General features: G+C 41.0%; 1 protein-coding gene across 1 annotated transcript in view; it reads right to left on the bottom strand.

Annotated features, from left to right (window-relative positions):
- Positions 1–17,629, bottom strand: part of LOC121156923 (limbic system-associated membrane protein-like) — a 40,514-nt gene that overhangs the window by 17,219 nt on the left and 5,666 nt on the right. The window contains exons 3-5 of the mRNA XM_040980906.1: positions 14,511–14,631; positions 13,914–14,062; positions 6,994–7,029 (exon numbers count right to left, since the gene is read on the bottom strand). Coding sequence (XP_040836840.1) covers positions 6,994–7,029; positions 13,914–14,062; positions 14,511–14,631 — 306 coding nt within the window. The remainder of the gene's footprint in view (positions 1–6,993; positions 7,030–13,913; positions 14,063–14,510; positions 14,632–17,629) is intronic.

Raw genomic sequence — 17,629 nt, 5'->3', positions numbered from 1 at the left:
GCGTGTTCCTATGTGGCAGCATACAGGCCTGGGAGCTCTCACACTGATATCTCTCCGCCTAAGGAGGTGTTCATGCAATGTCATACCAACACGTAACTTGTGCTGATGACAGAGAACTGTGAGGAACAGGTGGCATGGGGAGGGAACTGGCTGGGAAGGCCAGTTTGTGTCTTGCTACCTCAGGAGTGCTTCCTCCCTCTGCAGATGGAAAAGATGGTGGTTTTGTGGGGCTTACATGCCTTGCAAGCAGTGTTTGGAAGGAAATGCTGACACCATGAAAACATTCCGTTTGTTCTTCCGTGAAGGGGGCCAAAGACATGCAAAGTGAAGATGGCGGAAATGCAGAGCAAAACAAAATCAAGAAATATAGGCAGCAGAAATAGGAATTTCAGGAGAAAAAGGAGACAGCCCAGGACAGTGTATGGTTCATGTAGATACTTTGGGGGATAGTTAATTGACAAATGTCAGGATCTGGGACTGAATAGATGATTTCATACTTGAAAAATATACATTCTGCTTTTCTATTTTGGTTCAGAGTAGCATCACTTCCGCTACACACTCCAGCTTCCATAGAAGACCCTAAACCCACAGCTAAGCTCTTTCCTGGATGGCCCCAGCAATGACTGTGGCAGCAGGCTATTTCCTTCATGTGACACAAAGACCAAGGCCACGTCTCTGCAGGTGCAACTCTAAGGGCCAGCAGAGTCTGTGTCAGCTTTTCCTGGCCACTCAAGCTCCCAGTCTGCTCACTCTTTGGAGTAATTTGCCAAAATTTCTCGCTGCAAATCTCACTGAGCTCTTCTTAGGCAGCTTTATTCCTTTTAATTAAAAAGACAAGACTGCCAATTACTTAAACTTAATCCCCAAATGTAATTGTTACTTTGATTTTTTTTCCCATAAAGCTCATAGAAGAGCAATATTTCTATCAAATTAAAAGTTAGTGGAAGCGTGGATTTTTCAAAATAAATATATATATATTCATTTTTCAGATCCCTGCTGGCTCTAGAAGCTGAAATAGCACACAGCAAGGTGCAAGTGCAGAGAAATCGCTAGGGAAGGCTGGCTGGGGTGAGCAGAGCCCGGTGAGGAACACGAGGGAAGCCACTGAAAGGCATCTCCAGAGCCCAAATCCCCCTGCCTGTAAATAATACAGAAGCATTTTTAGGCATTTAGGCAGAGCTAAATGAAAGTTTTGAGAGAAAAGAATTTCAAGCCCTGGGTGGACATGTAAATAATGGTATCAATACAGTAGGAGTTCTTGCTAAGAAATAAACAATTTAAGAAACAGAAGGAAAAGATGGGCAGGAAGATATAAAGCAGACATGAGAAGTTCTCACCTATTACAACTGGCTCTGAATCATTGGGTTCACAAGTAAATTAGTGACAGTGGGTAAAGTCTCGCTATAACCACACCACTCGGTTCTCAGCCACTGAAGGAAATCACAAGGAAGCAGGACTATTGTTCTCAGCGAAGGAATCAGGGAATTGGGTGTTGAGATTAAACCTTGCTTGCTTTTCTGTGTACGAGGGCTCACGATCTTACAGTAAATTTATGTCGATGTGGCTGCCCACGTTCCATCATGAGGGAAACACGTAGGCCAGATCCTGGTTTCTGTCACCAAGCAGGAAAGGGGAAAAGCACAGGAGGACTTCAAAAAAATCATGGAAAAATGAAACTGACCTCTGAGTTCAATTGGATGAAAAAGGTGTTGAAATCCACACGTCTTTTTTTTTTTTTTTGTAATATTCATTTCCAGGAGTTTTCAAAGTTCCCCTTGTATGTCTGAATTTTAACAAATGTTCGCATCAAAATAAACTTCATTTTCCATGAATGTTTGTTGAAAGATCCTGGAATTTGAAAGTGGAATCCTGCCCTGGGTATGCCTCCTATCTTTGTCTGGCTAGCAATAGGGGGCAGTTCTTTAGGAAGATGAGTTTGGACTAGAAGGACAGGAGGTAAGGCATAGGTCAGACATACATTTAAAGTGTGTGGAGGCCCATGTGCCACACCGTAGAAAGCTGCAATTTTTCATTTCCCCTTGGGATAATAGGAGGTTGGTAAATAATAATAATAATAATAAAAACCTTTAGCCCTGGAATGCTTCCATATTTAAGCTGAGTAGTGTAGCTACTTTAGAATCCTACAAATCCATACACATCTAATTATAATGAAGCCACACTGAACTTCTATCTAGATAATGTCCATGCAATACAATACAAATGCACTTCTAAATATCATTGCCTTTAGAAATGATGAGAAATGCGTATCTGAATGTGATTATTTAAAATTCAATATGCTTTCTTACTGGAAAATTGAACCTCTCTTTTGTATACTATTTAAAATACCACTTTGAGTTTGCAGGCATGAAAAATATAATTTCTTTCCCATTTCACAGTTGGAAAAACTGAATTACAGAGAACAATCCTAGTAATTATCCATGATTAATAGAGGTGTGTATGTAAATCAGCCTGAATAAGTGTGTGAAATGAGATGTGCCGATGCCAGATAGCTCTGCTCGTGTTTTTAAAAAGATGAATGCTTCCATATAAATCTCTGTGAGTTGGCATACATCTTTCCATGTGTTGAGCATATCTGAAAATAGACTTTGTTAAAATGCATGCATATTAAAGTGGCTCAGTGTTATAATACATAAATTAGATGAAGGTTTAAAATTCATTAGACGCCTATCTAATGAACAGGCACGTATACACTGTGGTAATTTACAGTGCTGTATGAATTTATATATGTGTCTGGCTAAGAAAATAGTAGACTTGAATTTGGGTGTGCTTTGATCATAAAAAAGGGTGGGAGAATGTTCATGTTTTGTCGGTAGTGTTTGGGGCATTAATGATTGAGTAAAATTCTTACAACTCTATTGGTGCCTGCAAAGCCCCATAGGTACGTTACCTATCGCTGTTAGTATTGCTAGCACCGTTATTAGAGCAGGTGAAACTGCTGTTCCATTAAGAGGCTGAAGACAGATGTGTTCTCACTCAAACCCTGCATGCAAACTGTTGGGATTGTCCAGTGGTCAGTGTGACATCTGCTCAGGACTTTTCCCCATTTTTCTGCCCAATCCTTCTGGAGTCTGGGTTTAAGAACCAACCCTGGGCGTGCCGAGAGAGGACAAGTACATCTCCTCCTCCTCCCATGCGTAGAATTGGGCTCATCTAATGCCACGAGCACACCAGCCTCCCTCTGGGAAGGTACATGCGTGACTGGTTTCAGCTTTCTGAAAACATGGTTTGTTTGTGGGTTGGACGTTTAATGTTTTTTTCTGCTTTAATTTTGGGGGGGCTTTGTTTTATTTTCAGAGAGAACTTTCGACAGCTGTATTAATCATGCAAACCCAGCCATGTGCAATGCATTTTATCAATGGAAAAACAGGGACTGAATGGCAAGCAGCTGTGAACAAGCCCAGTGCAACGCCTGAATGTGGAAGATAATCTCAACATTTCCCAAGCCCACTTGCCACACGGAGTTAGTGAATGGAAAGGCTGTTCACTTGGGATAAATCATCAGATGGGAGGCAAAGCAGTGAGACACATTCCAGGGTGTGTTTTTTTTTTTTCAAAGAGGCAGTGAAAGGAGAAAGATGGGCTGGTTGAGCACACAGCCCAGAGCTCAGGGGACTTTCTCACGTGAGAGCTCTGGGAACAAGAGTGGTTTCTTCTTGTCCTCTTCACTTCCTTATGTTGGTTTTAACTTTCTGAGGATGGATTCATCACCCAACTCAGAACCTATGGTGCTCATGCTAAGGACATGTGTGGATGCATGTTCCCCATACAAAGGCAGGCTATGCGATGGATGGGGGGAGCACACCTGGCTGCCGGGATCCAGAGGCCAGCAGCCACATGAACCAAAGTAAGCAAAGCTCTCTCAGATACTTAGAGTCAACTCTTTTCTCATTTTACAATTCAGTGGATTTTCTGCAGTAATATAGTCAGAGCTGTTTATGCAAATCTATGCAATTCAGGACTCATTTCAAAATTAAATCTAAGTTAAAATTAATGGGAGAAAACACCTATCAGAAACAGATGAAGGATGGAATACTATATCTCTAAAATTAAGAAGCAGAGAAGTAACACTTTCTTTTTGTTTCTGTTTCTTTGGATTTTGCTTTTGGCAGACAAGGAAAGGACTTTTGAAAATCTGATTGGGCAAAGCCAATCAATACACATTTCCCTTTGGTAGAATGCCGGTATTATTATTATCGCTGCAGAAAATCAAGCAATAAGATGAAGGAAACCCAGGGGAAATGCATTATGATTTCCAGAGACTTGTTTTTTGTTGAATCACAGCTTGAAGGGGTTTGGGACCACATTCCTGCTGCGAGGCTGCTGTGCACCCCCTGTCAGTTTGATAAGCCCCGCCGGGTGGGGATGAGAGAGGCGGCCCTCCAGTGAGACATGGTAACAATGGAGCCACCAAAATGAATTACATATTTCTGTTAGGTTGGAAATGGGGAGCCTATGTTGACTCTTTGTATCACAGGAAGACAGAAAAAAGAGCTTTGTGGCTTTCTGCCTACCCAGCACCTTCAGGAAATTAATTGGCTCAAAATTCTTCAGTCCATTTATATCCAGCAATTGCTTAGAGACATGATTACAGTTAGGAAATAAAATATAGGATTCAGTATGGACCATGACAATTTATGATATTTAATTCAATGAAGGTAGCTTAAATTAAGAGACCACAGTGACTTTTTTTGTTGTTCAGTGTTTGGGTACTTAATGGGCACCGTGAAAAGGATTAGGCATCCCGTTGGTTTAGTATTTTTTCCCTGGTGAACTGCATTCAAAATGGGTAGCCTCTTGATTCCCAAGAGAAAGAGAAAAGTGACCCAATCCCTACGAAGTTAATGTCCTGGGAGGGTAGCGTTCACTTGGAGGGAACTCTTTGCATAGGCGTCTCTCATGCCAGCTGTCCCAAGCCTGGAATGAACAGCTTTTCGATCGCTACCAGCAGAAGCCCAAAGTATTAGTTGTAAGGTAAGCTACAATCTGCCAAAACTACTGAATCTAAGAAATTGAACTACAGTCTACTGACAATGCGGAAATCAAACTAGGGTCATTCTCCAAGCAACAGTTCAGTCTGTGGGAAATGCCAAGTTCAACAAAATCCGCATGCATCGGCCTTGTCCAGACTGTTTTTCAATATCCGATAGCTGTCCTCTGTGAATAGTGTCTAGCTTCATCTTGCTTGGTGTTGTGAAAATCATAATACATGATCTGGTAAATATTAAGGCTTGTGGCTGCAAAAGTAGCCTATAAAGACATGTGGCATCACAGTGATACAGTTCAAAGCTCATCTTGGGTGGAGTATGCCCTCTTTGAAAATGTTATCCAATGGAACTAGTGTGCCTGTGCATTTTTTTTTTCATGTCAAGCTATTTGTAAGATGGCAACATGATAAAATGTTGTCAGTCACTTCAGCCACGCTAGAAGATAAATATCTTAAAATAATCGTGGCATGTCAGGAATTCAAACTGGGATATTTTCTGTGAATACTAAGTTTGGTTGGAAGTCTGAAAACCTGCACATTTCAGCATTTTTATTTTTAGTGAGTGGAATAAGAGACAGATTTCATTAATGTTTTAGGAAAATTTTTTATTCGAGTTCTTCTGAGCTTTTATGCTAAGAAGAGTTTGGATCCTTCTTAAAATTTAAGAATAACTTTTATTAAGCTGTCTAGTTGTTCCTGGCAAACTATAGTCCTCATTTCAAGTGGAATTAAAACAAGTTTTACATATGTATACATTCGCATATATGCAAACATTGCAGTGTTGACAATCTGAATGTCTACATAGAATTTTGCTCTAATTTTTAATTTGGATGAGTGTTAATACAATATGATCTCTTTAAAGGTATAAAACATTGGCTTTCTATCTTTAATTCTGAGGATATTTCCTTTATAGCGTGTATTATACTCTTGCTTAATTGGATTTATTTTTTTTTACACTAGGCCCTGCATGACCTAGTTCCAATTTTTTTTCTCAGGTCTTTGAGTGCTATTTGCAAATCACTTTTCTGGAATTTAATTTCAATGGTAGGTTGGTTTCATTTCAGAACTTTTGAGGGTATTGTTTTAATTTTATTTGCCAATTTGTCTTTAAATAGCCTTAAGCTAGAAGTGGTGGTTGCACCTTGCATGTCAATGTGAGACAAGAGGCAAAGTTTAATTTAAGCATTTTGAAACTTCTAGGAAAAGGAATATAGAATAATATAATTTTGTTTATATTCCAAGATGCTTATGCTTTTAAGGGAAAATTCTTATGAATTGGACAATATTGTAAGAAAAGGTAATTAACATGATATAATCAGGTTGACTTTAACTTTGGGCTACATCTAAGTTCATTTTTATTAAAAATTATCAGTGAGGGCTGGCGGCGTGGCCTAGCAGCTAAAGTCCTCGCCTTGAACGCACCGGGATCCCATATGGGCGCCGGTTCTAATCCCAGCAGCTCCGCTTCTCTTCCAGCTCCCTGCTTGTGGCCTGGGGAAGCAGCTGAGGACAGCCCAAAGCCTCGAGACCCTGCACCCGCGTGGGAAGAGCTCCTGGTTCCTGGCTTCGGATCAGCATAGCACCTGCCGTTGCGCTCACTTGGGGAGTGAATCATTGGACGGAAGATCTTCCTCTCTGTCTCTCCTCCTTTCTGTATATCTGACTTTCCAATAAATAAATAAATCTTTTCTAAAAAAATTATCAGTGACTTTAGATTTACACGCCTATCAACTTCCAAATGTGGAGTAGAGGACTATGTCACACACTGATGATTTCTGCCCATCATAATTTCTTGTCAGCTGGTGTGGGGGACGACTGATGGTCTTTCTTTTCATGACTCAATGTAATGATCTGTTCCTATTGTATATGAGGTTTCTGAATGTTTCTTCCTTTCTCGTGAGTTTTCTACAGAATAGATGTTGGAGAATGACCCAGTGACAGAACTACAGATCCACTGAGAGAACTACAGTGATAAAAATCATACTGACCTTGAACAGGGTGGGGGATAGTGGGTAACACACGCTCTAAAGGGAAAAATAGGAAGCATCATGCAGAGTTTCAACATAATTATATATAAAGTGAATATGTGTATACTATATCTTAGGTTTAGCTTTCCAAACAATCATAAGGCAGATGAACTTCCATGCCTAAACAATAATTTCCACAAAGCATTTGCCTGCCCTTCCAGTGAACACTGAAGATCAAACAGAGCTATTAGCAAAATGAAAATTACAAAGTACTGAAAAAAATAAGATTGAGGTAGGCCTGAATTCAGAACCATACCTTCTGCAGGAAAGATTTCCCAATGAGATTTTAGATCTCTTAGAGAAGAGCATGTTTATAGTCGTGATCAAGTTCAGGTGATGTCTCTTGGTCCTGGTTCTTGCCTCTTTAGCTCCTAACAAGTGGAACGTGGAATCCCTTGACTCCTTTAATCTTCCTAGCCCTGTAGTGCCTATCAGAATAGCCAAGAATCTACAACACGTATTTTAAGCAGCACTAAATCAGGCCCGGCGGCGTGGCCTAGTGGCTAAAGAGCTCGCCTTGAAAGCCCGAGGATCCCATATGGGTGCTGGTTCGAATCCCAGCAGCTCCGCTTCCCTTCCGTGTTTCCTGCTTGTGGCCTGGGGAAGCAGCTGAGGATGGCCCAAGGCCTTGGGACCCTGCACCCGCGTGGGAGACCTGGGAGAAGCTTCTGGCTTCGGATTGGCGCAGCACCATCTCCCCCTTCCTCCCCTCCCCTTCCTCCCCCTCCCCTTCCTCCCCCTCCCCTTCCTCCCCCTCCCCTTCCTCCCCCCCTCCCCTTCCTCCCCTCCCCTTCCTCCCCTCCCCTTCCTCCCCCTCCCCTCTCCCTCCCCCCCCCCCTTCCCCCCCCCTCCCCTGCCTCCCCCCTCCCCTTCCGCCCCCGCCCCTCCCACCCCCCTCCCCTTCCTCCCCCTCCCCTTCCTCCCTGTCGTCTCGTATCTGAGTTTGTAATAAAAATATGACCAAAGTAATGAAAATAATGACCAAAGTATACATTAGTCTATAATGCACCTGAAATTGATCAATAAAATTTGGTTGATGATACTTGTTGCTGAGAAGTGTTTTTCTTTTGAATTCAGGATATGAGCTTACAAAAGTTTCTCACAATCTGAAGCTTAAGTCAAGCATGTTGATAGAATATCCCTCTGAAGGAGCCTTAGAGGAAGATCTAATATTTAACATATGGCTGTATTAAGCCCAAATTCTAAGTATAGGATGCATTATTTGCTACCCCAAACATTATGAGGATATTTCAAAAAGTTAAGGAACGCATGTACCATGTTTCATCTCCATTTCTTCATGAGCTTTCTTTAACTTTGCTAGTATAATATGAAAATGATTGACATGTTTTTTCACATTTGTACACAGTTAAGTCCAATGGGAAATGAAGAACAACAGATATCAAAAGCAAAGAGAAAAACACATCAATATGTACAAATGTGATCTGCCTGCAATCTTACATGGCAAGCTTAGGGGGAAAAAAAAAGATTTTACCTGGACTTTGCTATGATTGAAGTTGACACACCTGTATATTGAACAAACTCGGTCTCCTTGCAGAGTGAGATTTTGTCTAGTCTGACTGAAAGTTGAGGCTAAAAGTGAAAGTTTTCTAAGTGTATTAAGCTGGAGCAAGTCAATAATAGCTCAGTGAACAACTGTATCTCAGTTACACAAGTGTCAAGTAGAAAAATGGTTTAAACATTCACTGAATATTTGGTATTAAGTTTCCAACTTTGAAAATAAATAGCTAAACAGCCCTCAGCATTTATGTAGCAGCTGGAGACCACCGTCCCATATTATACTCCTTGTGCTGTATTTTATTTTTATTACTACCATTATTATTCAGTCTGTTTAAATGACTCAGCTTAATATTTTCTCATCACACTGTTCACAGCTGGTCAAGTGCACTCTGCCCTCATTTCCAGAAGACCATTTGTAGTGCTGAACCATCTACCCACCCGCCCCTTTTCAATAGCTTCCCAGTTGTTATTATCGTCTTAAGTCCACCCTATTATCATCATTTTAGACCTATCATGCCCCATTAGTCATTCTTTTTCCCTTAATTCTATCCTATTGACTTATCTTTCCTTAGATGTTTCCACTCCCAGCTTTTTTCTCTTATTCTTTCACCATTATTCTGCTGCTGTTTTGTAGTTAATACCAGGATTTATGGGATCCCATAAGAGGATAAAGTAAGCACCACTTAAAAAAGATTTCCAACTTTGGATCTTTAAAATGAAGAGAAGGCCAGAAGCTTCGTGCCTTTTGTGTTTCCTTGGCCTGCTGATATTCAACATAGCACAACAGCTGGTTGGAAGTCTAAAGAATGGAATGCTAAGCTTTACTCTAGTGCTTGGTGAGCGCTGCAACTCACGCATGGCTGGCGTTCAAATCTCAGGTGTAACCATTTTGCTATGCAGCACGTACAAGTGGCTGGTTAAAAGAGTTTGGCAAATTTCAGCCAGCATAATCAAATGGTGTGTGATTAAATATCAAGGCCCTGAGATGGTAACTTAAAATTCTGTTTGAAATAGAGGAGGAAGCTTTTATTATAAAGAATCACTAGCACTAGGTTTTCTAACACGAAGTTATCTAATTACTGGAAATGAGGTTGGGGTGGCAGAGCAGAGCTTTTAGAAGGCAAGGGAAATAAAAACGGAAGCAGAGCAGTCAGCAGAGGTAAGGTAGGAAAGAGGAAGGATGGAACAATTAAGATACTACTTCACCTCTCAACTACAAAACACAGGTTCTAATACTTTTGCCTACGTGCACACTTAGGTAATATATTGGTCTAGAGACGCTGGGAACGCAGTATTTCAAGTTCAAATTCTGCCTTACTTAGTTGTGCTAATTACTCAACCTCTCAAATAATGGAGAAAAATGAGTAGCTAGCAGGATTTCATTATGACTGAGATCACATATAGGAAATATTTAGCACGGTACAGACAATACTACAAGCACTCAGTTGGTAAGAAGTGATGACACTTAGATCGTCATCCTTATTCTTCCTTTCTACCCACTGCATTAAACTAACTCTATATATGTGTTGAAACATAATGGACCTATCACTTTTGTGGGTGCATCCTGGTCATTCGTGTGGAAACACAGAATCTGTTTCACTGCATGTGTAGACAATGCTACCTCCCTTGGCATCATCAGAGGCCCAGTACTTCCTCTATGTGAAGCATTGTCTGCTGGATGCATTGCTTTCTCCTTTGTCTTGTTCTCCACACAGGCTGCAGTCTGTCATATACTAAGTGTGTTAATCCAAGTGATACCACTTTAGGCCAAATGTTAAGACAGACATTAATCTGACTCTGTATTTTTTTTTCTGAATGGTGTGATCCAATTCCATAACAGGAATGAGCAAAGATAAAGCTGCTTAGTGTTTGTCACAGAGACAGTGCTTCACACAGAGGAAGTCTTGGACTAGGAATACAGCGTTTCCTTGCACACCCATTCAATGAGATTGAACCCTTTGGAGATCAGTATTAAATAGAGTGGAGATGTATATGCATGTTGCAGAGGCTAAGTGACCATAAATTGACACTGTGTAAAAAGTCAGCACCTCCCTTCAATGGATGTGATTGGAATGTGCTGACCGACCAGCAATGGTGAATAATCACAAACCCTTCAGGGGCTCAGGCTCTGGGCCTCAACCTGCTACCTCTGCGTTACAGCAGCTTGCCAGCTGCCGTGTCTGCTCCGAACAGGCTTGGGCAGCAGAGTGTCCTGCTGCCCACACAGTGCTTCCATCAGGTCCACGGCTGCAAAGAATAAGCTGTGAGCACCTTTCTGCCCTCCTGACAGTGTCCTGAGGAAAAGTACCATGACCTTTGCTTGCACAGTATCTTCCTTCCTTCCATGAATCTCCTTGACTTTGGATCTAAGCAATGGGCCATTTGCTCATACACATACCCGTACTTTCCTTTTCCTTTTTTCCCCCCACTGCTCCTCTCCTTCTCACTTCCCTCCATATTTCTCTCACTCACTTTTTCCTTGTGTCAAAAACACAATCCTACAGCCCAACAGGCTTCAACAATGCACCGACTATTCCTCACTGGTGGTAGTAGAGTTGGTGCTGCCATAGGAGTAGCGCTATTGTTAGAAAACGAGCGGGGTATCCTGTTCAAAATGTACATATGTGGGCTTTGGTTCCAGGAGGTGACAGATTAACATTTGGAACTATTTAAATAGCTTTTCCATTTCAGAACCCAATGGTCTCTCTGTCCATTCATCAGTAAGAAGTGCCATAATCAATCCCTAACTAAATGCGTTGCGTGTGTCGCCTCTGAATGCTACCAACTCGCACTGCTACTGTCTGTGTGCTGTTGTGAGCTGTTTGCTGTTCTACCGGGAGATATCCCAAGCCATTGTCACTGTGCCTAGCACTGGTGTTGCTAGCTCTCATCTAATTCACAGCTACCAAATCATCAAAGGTGCTCATGAGCATGATCTATTTTCCCAATCCTCTGATTTTTAGTTTACAAATCCTGTAACCTTCCTGGCATTTCTGTAACTTAGATCTTTGGATGGATGTTTGGGAAAAGGCAATGGTGGGAGAGAACTTGAGCTTTCCTTCCTTCCAGCCAGCAGTGAGCCCGTGATCTTTCCTCCAGCCCACACTTCTCTCCGCCCCAATAATTTGATCTTTTTACATTCTTACCCCTTCCTCTCTCTCTGTAGGCAATACCATATATAATTTGAAATATATCATGGGCATACTCCTTGTTTTGGCAGGAGAGGAACGAAATTCACTTTCATATGAATATGTAATTGCAGGCCAAGCACAGTGGCCAATTGGCTGAGGTCCTTGCCGTGCATGCTCGGAGATCCCATATGGGTGCCTGTTCATGTCTAGGCTACTCCACTTCCCTTGCAGCTGCCTGCTGGTGACCTGGGAAAACAGTCAAGGATGGCCCAAGCCCTTGGGACCCTGCACCTGTGTGGGGGACCCAGAAGACGCTCCTGTCTCCTTGCTTTGGATTGGCTCAGCTCCAGCTATTGTGGCTGCTTGGGGAGTGAATCAGCAGATGGAAGATTTTTCTGTTTTACCTTCTCTCTGTAAATCTGACTTTCCAATAAAGAAAATAAATCTTTAAAAAATATGTAATTGCTTGTCACTGTCCCGCAGCGATGGACTTGGTGCACGGAGCCGATAATAACACGCGTGGACCCTGACTGATGGTCACAGCCGAAGTTTATTAGGGGCATCAGACTTCATACACTGAGAGTCCGTACTGTTTCCCTCTCGATTGGAATTCCTTTTGTTTTGTATATTCCACCAGGTGTTCTCATTTACATGCTGTTTATACCAAAGGTAGTCATTTGGTTGTTGTCATGCAAATACTGTCCAATGGACTGCAAACCTGTGCTCACTGACCTTCCAGGGTCACAATGTCCTCCTACAATTGCTCACTTTCTTTAATCCAATCCTTATTAAACTTTGAGAGGCATACCTTGTGTGCCTTAACTAGGACACTGTGCGTTTGTCTGGATTTTACAGTCTTTTTTTTACAGCTTTTACAGATTTTACAGGTTTTCCACCCGACTGAGGAATACCCAATGTCAGGAAGGAGCACTAACCAACCATATTTATAAACTATTTTCTTAAGTTGTTTAGAGATATGGATGTTTCTAGCTGAAGCAAAAAAGAAACATCTTATATTTGGTTACTGGAAACATGTAACCAGCGATTTGAACATTACAGTCACATCGGCAGCATTTTTATAGCTATAGTCTATTAAACTTTACCCACCAAGGACAATGAATTGAGAAACTGAAGTTGAAATTTAAGGTAATGTGTGAGGATTTTTTTTGTAATAGTGCAGATAGACCTGAAGTATGCTTAGATCATTTAAATCCAAGACATCTCTCACTTTGGTTGATTTTTTTTCTAAAAATTTCCTTGAAAGCTGATCTAAATGAATCAAGTGAGATGAAGATATCCATCCTGGTCATGGAATTTCAATGCAGAAAAGAACTTTCCACTTGGTTTGTTAGTCTAAAATAACAGTACAAAATAAAACAATAGTACATTATTTAGACTTATTCCTTTAGTCCAACAGAACTTCCTGGTCCACTGTGCTGATTTTTTGCTTCTTTAACCTCTTTAGTAATGGTGTTCCTTGTCCAGATGTGATTACCTTCCCACAATCCTATTCACCATTCGTTTGTATCAGTTGTTCCTAAACTCAAAGTCACCTCCCAAGAAGTTAAGGGAATCAGAAACTTGGCTCTATCATGCTAACATGCAAGGCTCTAAGGTAAGCATCCTAGTAATATCAGCAACAGAAACAGCTCTTCAGCCTACTTTTAGGATCTTCTCTGGTTTTGAGAAATGCTTTCCTTTCATAAAATTCCAATTCTTATCAGAAAAGCAATGCTTCCTGTCATCATATGGAAACCTTTCTGTAGCCACATTTTAAATCACCTTTAGACTTTATATTTTAATTAATATGTTCTCTCTTTCCTCCTGGGCTGATAAAAAGACACTATTATTCAACATCTCCCATCTGGTACCTAAACCATTTTCACTGGATTTTCTTCCATATCTTTCTCATCATTGACATTTTCTAATTGCCACCCACTACCAGTCTTTCAGGTCAACTTTGCTTCTCAGAGTGACCCACACCAAAGACATTCATGTTATCTGAATATTCCTACAGTGTACTCAGCTAGGAAAGAAAGAAAACAAAACACAAAGCAGGACGTGAAAGTAAAACAGAACAGTGAGAGAAGTCACTCCATTTGTGAACTGAGAGCCCTGTGTGTTTCAGTTAGCATCTTTGTAGGTCTACCTTTCACGGATAAAGAAATGACCTTCAGGTTACCTTGTGAGAACTTAATTCTCCCGAGTAGGACTCTGCCTTGGCATACTTACTGAAAAGCACTAGGCTGGCGTTGGTGACTCCCAGCTTATTGGCAGCCACGCAGGTATAGTTGCCGTAGTGTTCCTCAGTAACATTGGTCACCGTCAGCGAGGATTGGCCCTCCGTGCTCTTGATCTCAAGGCCATTGGCGCTATTTATCCTATGAGTACACAAGCAGATGCGGAAAAAGGAACAAAGATGAAGGCATACCCTAGTAATTCCTTCCCTATCCCTACATCAAAAGAAAGAAGTGAAAGGGAATAGAATTGTTTGCTCAGTTCTTCATTTTTATTGTGCCATCCCTATGATCAGGACTGATATCTATCAATGGCGAAGACTCAGGATTGGGTGAGTCCACCGGGGCTTCACTTCATGCAAGAAGGACATGCAGTTGGGCACTGCCTGTTAAAGAACCAGCTTTCATGTTTATATTTCACTCAGGGGTTTTTGGGTTTCAGACCAACAGGTTTCAACACACTTGCCAAGAGATGGTAAAAGGAAGATTCAGCTACCCCAGATCTGTATAATTACAAGTGAACTTGACTTTGCCATGGGGTCTCTAGGACTACCTAGCGCAGTAGTAGGGATACAGTAGGCTTGGTACATACCTGGTGTCATCCCGGTACCACTCAAAGTCAGGTGCAGGCACTGCTGAGGCTTCACATTTGAGTGAAGCTTGTCGCCCTGTGGTGGCTTCATTGCTCTTGGACTCCGTGATAGTGGGAGGATCTGTAGGGAGGACAGGCACATGAGTGGGTGTGAGTCAGAGAACATTCAGTTTCCATCGGGAAAGAGTTAAGGACGATCAGAGTGCAAAGAGGCAGGAAAAGAATTATTTGAAAGCTTTCTTCATGTGAATTGTATGGTATGCTAAGCAGGACTTATCACAAGAGAAATAAGAGATGACTAAATCACAATAAGAATTATTTAGTTCACTTAAATGAGACATTTATCAGGGCTTTATGGAAATGGTTGTAGGACCCATCAATTATGCCAATAAATCATCAATTATTATAGTATCATATATTATTATTACAAATTAATGACACAAAAAGACTTGAGACTAACTTTATAATTTGATCTTTTTCTTTTCCTTCAAGGTGATTTCAATGTTTTTATAGTATTTCACATGGCATTGAGGAATCTGATGAAAAGGAATAGAAGGCTGGATTTTCCTGATCTAAGCTCAGCCTCATATTGAGAATTAAGAATTAAGAAATAATGCTAACTTCTTATTCAAAATAACTTTGCTCCTGTACTCCAGTGTGTCCCGTCATCAGCATCAGCTTGGTAAATTACATTTTTTGGGTATGGGCGAGGTGTGGAGATAGTAAAGTATGAATTCCATCCTAGTGCATAGAAGAATTCCTAGTCTTCTACTCTGAGGATTGTGAGTTGAGTCTTTCTGCCTAGAATGCAATTTTTAAAATGGCCTTGAAAAGAGCTCAGAACCACAACTGACACTCTTATTTCCTATGATTCTTCTCAGTCACCCTATAAGGTCGAGAAAGTGCCTACATGTCCCCATCGCCAGAAAAGTGTGCTCATGGGCTTGCTGGTGCCATGTTTGTGCAGGTTATGAGCCTTGAAGGGGGACAGAACTTTTCTACCTGAAGGTCAGAAGAAAATGGCAATTTGGCTGTGTACACAAAGGAAAAATAAGACCCAAACAATCTGTTTAGACTTTGTAGAGGAAAAAAGCTAATTTAGAGCAATTAGAAAAGTAAACTTTGATATAAACAATTCATTTAATCTCTGACTCTTTAGCACCTGTTCTGTCATTCTCATTTCTGAGTAATTTTTCTTCATACTCAAAAAAATAAGTGTTTGCCTCCTGAGGACTCTGATCATGTGAGTTTTGAGCCACTAGGACTGACTTTACTGTTAACTACACCTATAGTCTGGAAGAGCATCCACAAGGAGGGGTGCTTCCTCCAACACTGATGTTTCTTTCCAGAGAGGGAGCTAGTTTTAAATGATCACAAGAGTTCCATCTTTAAATCTGGTAATGGGTTGTGCAGGCCAGGAGTGCGCATTAGTTCAAAGAATAATAATCGGTGATACTGGTGTTGGCATTAGTGTTGTAGATGTATGAAGCATAGAACAGAGTTCATGAACTTGGATTTAAAGTGTGATGGAGCTGAGCTTAAAATTCCAGCTCTCTTCCTCATTAGAAAGTCCAGCATCTTTCCCAGAGTTACACTGGTTCAATTTCTTTCATCAGTAAGTGTTGAAACTACAGATAAGGGTTCACTGGGGTCTGCTTAAGCTTTGTGATTAACAGGATGGAGGAAAAAAGGACAGAGTTGAGATAAACTATATGAGGCTTTAGACCTCACCAGATAAGCAATGGATTAAATATAAAGAGAGGGGTAAAGAAGGAATGTCAACAAAAATAACAGCCAGGTTTTTTTTGGCTTAGACATCTAAACAATGCCATTGAGACAAAATACATAGGAGGAATCTACAGGATCTACAGGAAAACACTCGGTGAAATCTAGTTTCTCATCCTCACTTCCCTTCCAAATGTTAGGTTCTTATGCTACCACTGAATTCACAGTCTATGGCAGAGTGGTCCTTGGTGCTAGGTAGATGGGTCGTTCTTTTTGTGCTTCTGTTGGTTTACTCAATTTTGCAATCTGTAAAATGAGTTTTATCTAGTGTTAGTGAGCATCTGGATTGACAGATTTTAGGAGATGAATCCCTAACGATGAACATTGCTTTGCTAAAGCAGTCCTAAACCAGGGGTTTATTCTACCGTCACCTTTGACATACAGCTACGTGCCTCAACATAACATTGGCATAGTGGTGGCCTTCAGGTTACTCTACCTGGATACCAGGAACACAGGGCCAAGTTGAAGGGTTCTGGAGAGCTTTTACTTACTCTAGAAACTCCTTTGTATGTGCTTATTTTGTACACCTACAAAAGGAATATGAGAAGGAATGATTTCCCTAAATAAACAAATCTGGGAAGAGAATATCGGGCTTGTTTGGCTCATGGTTTTCTTCTTTGCCCTATTGTCTCTGGGCTTCTAGTGGAAGTACTTTGTTTCTCCTTCCAGAGGTCTAATATGGCCCCTGTCTTCGCTGCTGCTAAAGGGAAGGCCTGCTGCAGTCCCTGGTCAAGGGTGTGTGATGTCCCACACTAAGCTGCTGCCTCTATCCGGAATCTCTGACAACAGAAGCATGTGTGCATTCCAAACTAGTCCTTTCACTTATTTTTCAATTCTAAATAAGCTCTGGATGGCTAAACAATAGACTAGGGTTGGATACTTCAGAGCACATAAATCTCAGGTCAGGGGGATACTGACCAATTAAAAATGGCCAACCACCTGCTTATTTATTTAAAAGTTAAACAATTCTCTTGTGCCAAGGTAAGATCATGAGTACTGAGATTATTGTCCCTTATACTTCTCAAATGAAACCATAGTTCAGGCATGTTCTTTTGTGTCTTTTGGAAATGAAAATTTAATTCAATTGCACTTCATTTATCACAAATGAATTCTGCATAAGAGAGGCTAAGAAAGATTATTATAAATTATCCTGTGGCCTGTCTAGGGTAATTAATAGATGTTCTTGGTCAAAGTACAGTTACAATAAAAATCATGCTTCATAACAATATTGCACAGAGAGGTCCACTGTTGTACAGGACTTTGGAATAGCTTACAATTGTCTGAGGATATTTCCAATCTTTATTATTTTGAAATTTTGGGTTCTGAAAATATTT

The sequence above is a fragment of the Ochotona curzoniae genome, unplaced genomic scaffold, assembly GCF_017591425.1.
Source record: "Ochotona curzoniae isolate NIBS_2020 unplaced genomic scaffold, NIBS_Ocur_1.0 contig_3498, whole genome shotgun sequence".
Taxonomy (NCBI): Eukaryota; Metazoa; Chordata; class Mammalia; order Lagomorpha; family Ochotonidae; genus Ochotona; species Ochotona curzoniae.
Note: the sequence above shows the minus strand (reverse complement) of the source record. Positions and strands in the feature narration are given on the sequence as shown.